Here is a 6,017-nt window from a genome sequence, read left to right as displayed (position 1 = left end):
CATCCCTCCAAGCAAGAAATGTGGAAGAAACTACAAGGAAGAATGCTTAGCGGGATCGGATGTATGCTATAGATGTGGAAAGGCGGGTCATCATGCGAAGGAGTGTAGGAGTGGTGCTAGACCCCAGATTCAGATTCAGGCTACTGGTCATCTGGATCGGCATGCTATTACTTTGGTTGACGGTCAGCGCCAAAATAGATTTTATGCCCTTCAATCTCATCAGAAGTTAGAGGATTCACCCGATTTGGTGACTAGTATATTGAAAGTCTTTGACTTTGATATTTATGCATTGTTAGATCGGGGTGTTACTCTATCATTTGTTACTCCTTATCTTGCTATGAAATTCATTGTTAGTCCTGAGATCTTGTTAGAGTCTTTTTCAGTCTATAACCCTGTTGGTGATTCAATTGTGGCTAAAAGAGCATATCCAAATTGCCCAATTTAAATTTTTCATAAAATCACCTCAATTGATCTTATAGAGCTTGAAACTTTTTCCTAATATTCGGTTTCAAAAGGCATAAGTATAACCCATTCCAGCGGAGAATCTAGCATTTAATGATGAGGATAATGAGTCGTGCAATAATTGTATGATACATGAGCACATATTTTTTTCGTGAACTTCCTGTACAATGAATTTGGAACCTTTATACTTCAAATATGCACTTGACACTCACTAGTACATCACATGACTATTTTGTTTTCGATCTACCTAATAAGTTCATGCCTAAGCACTTAAAAAATGGCACCAAAGATTTTGTTATTCCAGCTTTGCAACTTCTTCTGCTATCCAATTGTTCCATCTTTAATTCTACGGCAAAATACCCTATCATTTCGATCTTCAACATTCATCCTCCCTTCAGAAAAGAAACTGTTAATTTAAAGGCAACTTCTTGAACCAAACCTTTCAAGGGGATGTCATTGTATCTGCAATGGCTCATCTGAGTCCATCAAGAAATCATCCATGATAGCAAGGGACTTCAATTGCCGATTAATGGAAGCGATTGTCTTTTGGCACTCTGCAAATCGACTAGCTGCTATTGCCATTTCTTTATCCTGCCATGCACATATGTATATTAAAAGATGGATATAAATATGAGGAAACACTGACCAAACTTATCCGTTTCTGAAAAACAACTGGCAAGGGTTTCTGGAATGTAAATTTGTGCATGCAACATAAAACTAATTACCCCCTTAATGTAAGTCTTATCTTACCGCTGGCCTGCAAAAGTTTATATCAAGAAGAGATCTAAAAATCGGAATGTCTAGCATTTATTAAAAGATAAAATGAAAGAGATGCAATGTTCTACACTATACCTCTGACCATAATGTAAAACATAAGGACTTCCGTAGAATTAAAATCACAAAGCAACACAAAAACTTATTGCATGATCTGAATGTAAAAATGGGTTTAAGTTGTCCTCAAGAACCTACTAATTAAACAGCATTTTCACCTTTGAAGCAACAGAAAACCTGAATAACATATGAAGCATTTTGTCTTTAAGAGAAATTAATTTCTGGGTTTGGTTGTCCTCAAGAACCTACTGAATAAAATGTCATTTTTACATTACAAAGTAACAAAAAACCTGAATAACTTATGAAGCCTTCTTGTCCTCTTTTTAAAGAAAGATAATTACTCTAATGATAATTACAACCTTATGCTTTAAGAGCTAGACAATAAAAGATATGTTCTTGCGTTCATTCTTTATTGTTTTGAAACATCAAATGCAGCCAATTGCATATTCTGCATTAAGTAACATTTTACTCCACCTTCGACACTCAACTTTGAAAATTTCTTTTAAACGTCCATATATCTTACCGTAATCAAGTATAGACACATCCTAAAGAAATCATGTATCGTCACATTCTGTGCAACTAAAAATAGCACTGCATATGCAGACAACAAACAATTTTTTCTTTAAATGTTGCAGATCATAAAAATATGATCATTCTTTAATCTCCTCTAGAAGATGACAAACTACGAAAATGAAGGGTCAGCAATTACCAACAGGTTGCCAGTTGATTTCCAAGATCTGTAAGAACTTCTAAGCTATTTCAAGGTTTTAAATACATACACAAGGGATTGAACTATAAAAATATTTGGCAACTGACCTTATTGATTGTAAATTCCCCATATATGGTTCCTTGCTGATGCTGGGATACAGATTTTATCACTGAATTATTAATTTCTAATTTCTGCAACTTTGCAGCAGTTTTCTGGTGCAAATCCCTTTCCTCCAAAAGCTCCTCTTGGAGACAATCAACTTTAGAAAGCAATGTTTGCAGCTCCAATTCAGTCGCTTTAAGTTGTGACTCTGACACATGTTTCTTTGCATTGATAGCCTCAAGTTCAGCCTCAAGTCCAGATTTCATTCCTTCCACCATTTCTAGTTGGGTTTGAATCCCTAAACACTTGACTTCAGTTTCCTCCAAGCAAAATTTTAATTTATTAAGCTTCACATTGATAGCCTCAACTTCAGCCTCAGCAGCTCTTTTTGCTTCATTGGCTGTAATGAGCTGAGCTTGGAGCTCCACTACATCAATCTGTGCTTCTTCCAAGCGTTCAACTAAATTCTTGAGCATAGTATTGGCAGACTCGACTTCTGCCTCAATCTTCTTCTTTGCTTCATTTGCCATAGATAACTTTGCTTTGAGATCCACAATCTCAGCCTCCATTTTCTGTGAATGTTCTGTTAAGTCTTTCAGCTTGGTTGTAGTAGCCTTGAATTCAGCCTCCAATTTTCTCCCGGCTTCATTTTCCATAGATAACTGAGCTCTTACTTCAATTAAATTGTCCTTGGTTTCTTCTAATTGTTCTTTCGATATCTTAAGCTCTCCCTGACATTCAGTTAATTCCATCTCTAGTTTTAATTTATCCACCTTCATCTTTCCCAACTTCTCCACTTCAGCTGCCTGACTAGTCGTGGCTCCAAGTTCAGTTCTTAAAATGGGCTCTCTGATGTGTGCTCCTCTGCCATTGCTTCTTTCAAACACTGTGTCAGGACATGCTGCAAGCTTCTCCATCTCAAGAAAATCATCCATCAGCTTTATCTCTAGTGATGACGCTATAAGGTCTCTTTTATGTGGCTTTCCATGTTTATATTGACTTAATTCAGAGACTAAAGCAGAAGACAAGAAGCCAGAACTGTTCTGGTAATTATTATTTGGCTCCAAACCACTCGTGTTGCAACTATCATTTTCGACTGTAGACAGCTGTTCTCCAGTATTTGACAAACTATGAGTGGAAGGTTCAAAAGCAGAGGAAGAAGCGCTAGACTTGTGGTCGTTAACTGCTGATCTTTTCCGAACAAATGCCTTAAGCATACGGCATTCTGCTTCAAGGTTAGCGACCTTCTTGATACTCTCGAGTTGTTGTTTGCTGGCCGTTTCAGCAGCATGAGTGCTTAAGTCTCTCTCAGATGTCATTAGTTTGAGCTCTTCGGATATGGAAACAAGCTCAATCTTGAGTATTGAGTTCTGTTTCTCCACATACTCAAGCTTACACTGAAGATCTTGGACGTTACTGTCTTTGGCTTTAGAACTTTGCAGTTCAGACTGGAGCTGAACAAACTTATTTTCAAGTTCAGACTCTCTTATTTCCCACTCACAACTTGTCTGGGCCACAGCGACCTGGACATTCTGCTCTTGCTCTTCTCTCGACTGTCGAAGCTGTCTCAGACACTCTTTAAGTGCTCCATCAAGATGACTGATACGCTCTTCAAGGATCGTGTTCTTTTGGTTTGCTGTCTCAACTAGTCTCTTCTGAATCAATACTTCAGCTTCAGCCTTCTCCCATCCTTATAGAATAAAATAATTGACCAAAAGAAATGTCAAAAGCAAATACCTAACTGACATACAATTATATACCATGTTATCAATCAGTTGTGTAGAAACTACTAAATGCTCCACTTTAGACTTCAAGTATTAAATACTCCATTTTAGGATTTGACTTCATTTAAGACCTTCAGGTCAAGCTGCAAAGGAGTTTGGATCTCCACTTGCACAACCAATTCAAATGGGTCCATAAACATCGTTGACATAACACAGCCCAAGAAAATGGAAAAAATCAATAATTACAACAAATCTACATTAAGAAACTGTTGCCAACACAGTGAATAAAGAGCCAACCAATGATCTACGCTTGTGCAATAAGCCTATGACCCTTAAAGCATAATATGATAGATAATATATAATATTGAGTTCAACAAGAGTAATATAAATTAGAATCAAGAGTACGTAGTAGCATCATTGTCTTTTATGGTGTCCTTTAACAATTAAAACTGTGGAGGAAGGACCAAAAATATACTGGTATTGTTAATGACTGGCATTAAAGACAACTAGTGAAGTTGCAGAACGAGTACCAGCATAAGATGGGAAATAAGGTTCAACCTGAGACAGCTTCCTCGGCTACTTTTGCATGCTGCTTTACCAAGTCTTCCTTCTCCCGGATGTTCACAAGAGCTTCTGATAATTTAGCTGATAGAGTCTTGACAGTCTCATTAAGTTGTTCATCGGTGGGAGTTGTTTTAGATGTGACTTCAGGTGATTGAATGTTGTGATTCAGAAGAACCTTTAGAACAAATAAAGATCCATCAAGAAAATGGGGCTTCACAACACCAATATTTCAGTATCTTTTTCCGTCAATAAAAGAAATAATTACATTTTTCTAACGTACATCTCCCACTTTCTATTTTGGAGTTTGGGGGAAAAGATAAGACTTAAGAGGGTAAAATTAATGATTATGGAAGTAGGAAATAAGTAGAAAAAGAAGAAACCTGATCATCAGAGAAATGGGATGAAATGGATCCAGCAGAGCTTTCAGTTTCACCACTCGGACTCTTCTCCGATGACTTCCTCCGCCACAACCAACTCCGCCGGTCCATCCAAACTCTACCTCCTCATTTTTTCTTAACTAAACAAAATAAGAATTATTAATAAGCAAATTACTAAACAGAACGCCTATACCTAAACAGTTGAAAATGGGGCTGACTTTGATTACAATTCACACCTCACAATCACTACCTAACACTCTTTCAAGTTGGAGGCATTTCAATTCCAAATTGTAAACTTGTTGATATCCATTCCCCATAACAATCATTACTCTAAATCTCAAACGGAGGAAATTTGGGGATAAACCCCATCCTAACCAAACCACACAAAAACTGAAAAAGATTGTGACCCACCAGAAAAAGATACCCCCAATCCCAAAAAAAAAAAAAAGAGTCAAGGCTTTCCTTAAAAAAAAATCATTTCTTCATATACATCATCCATGCAACGCAAATCTACACACAGAAAAACTTTTAACTCTTGTTTCTACCTATATACAAGTATTTCCTATAAAAAGATTTTATTTATATATGAAGAAAAAGTAGGATCGGAGCTTTTTATTACTATATACTCATAGCAATAATATCAATTGGAGAAGCTGGTGAGTGAAGACAAAGATAACTTTGCTTTCCATGTTTCTTCGTCAAAAGAAGACAATGACTTTTTTGTTCTATCAAATAATCATTTTTATAGTCGTAGCTCGTAAGTTGTAACAAATAAAAGATTATTCCCGCGCACGTATTTGCAACATTTTCAAAGGTATAATAATAATTCAGCTAGTGGGTACCACGACGATGGCGAGAGGACACAAAACAAACAATTCATATGGCAAAAATTGCGGAATCAAAATATGTAAATTATAAACTATAATGGGACGAAAGGAAATAACAACAATAAAATACTAGTGAAATCGCATACATGAGATTTAGAGAAGATAAATTGCACGTAGATCTTATCATTATTATTTTATGTAAATAGAGAGGTTATTTCAGGACGAAAGGAAACAAAAAAAAAATTAAAAAAAGGAGGTAGACCAAACTTTGGAAACTTTAAAAAAAAAGGTGGACCAAAGTTTGTTATCCTTTATGTTGATAAAATATAATTCAAAATTCCTTCATACTATCCATATTTTGTCAAGTTCAATAATTAAAACATGGGTGTTGCTTTTATTTCTTAACCTATGACATTTTCTA

At 36.1% G+C, this 6,017-nt stretch overlaps 1 protein-coding gene across 1 annotated transcript; it reads right to left on the bottom strand.

Moving 5' to 3' along the window:
* Positions 1–508: 508 nt before the first annotated feature.
* LOC129894240 (filament-like plant protein 3) lies at positions 509–5,436 on the bottom strand. Its single transcript, XM_055969829.1, has 5 exons — positions 5,020–5,436; positions 4,773–4,909; positions 4,387–4,567; positions 2,110–3,794; positions 509–1,053 (listed from the first exon to the last, which is right to left on the bottom strand). Exons 2-5 carry the CDS (start codon positions 4,878–4,880, stop codon positions 916–918), a joined length of 2,112 nt encoding a protein of 703 aa, XP_055825804.1. The 5' UTR covers positions 4,881–4,909; positions 5,020–5,436; the 3' UTR covers positions 509–915.
* Positions 5,437–6,017: the final 581 nt, after the last annotated feature.

This window comes from Solanum dulcamara, chromosome 7 (assembly GCF_947179165.1).
Source record: "Solanum dulcamara chromosome 7, daSolDulc1.2, whole genome shotgun sequence".
NCBI lineage: Eukaryota > Viridiplantae > Streptophyta > Magnoliopsida > Solanales > Solanaceae > Solanum > Solanum dulcamara.
This window is presented reverse-complemented; position numbering and strand designations above follow the sequence as displayed.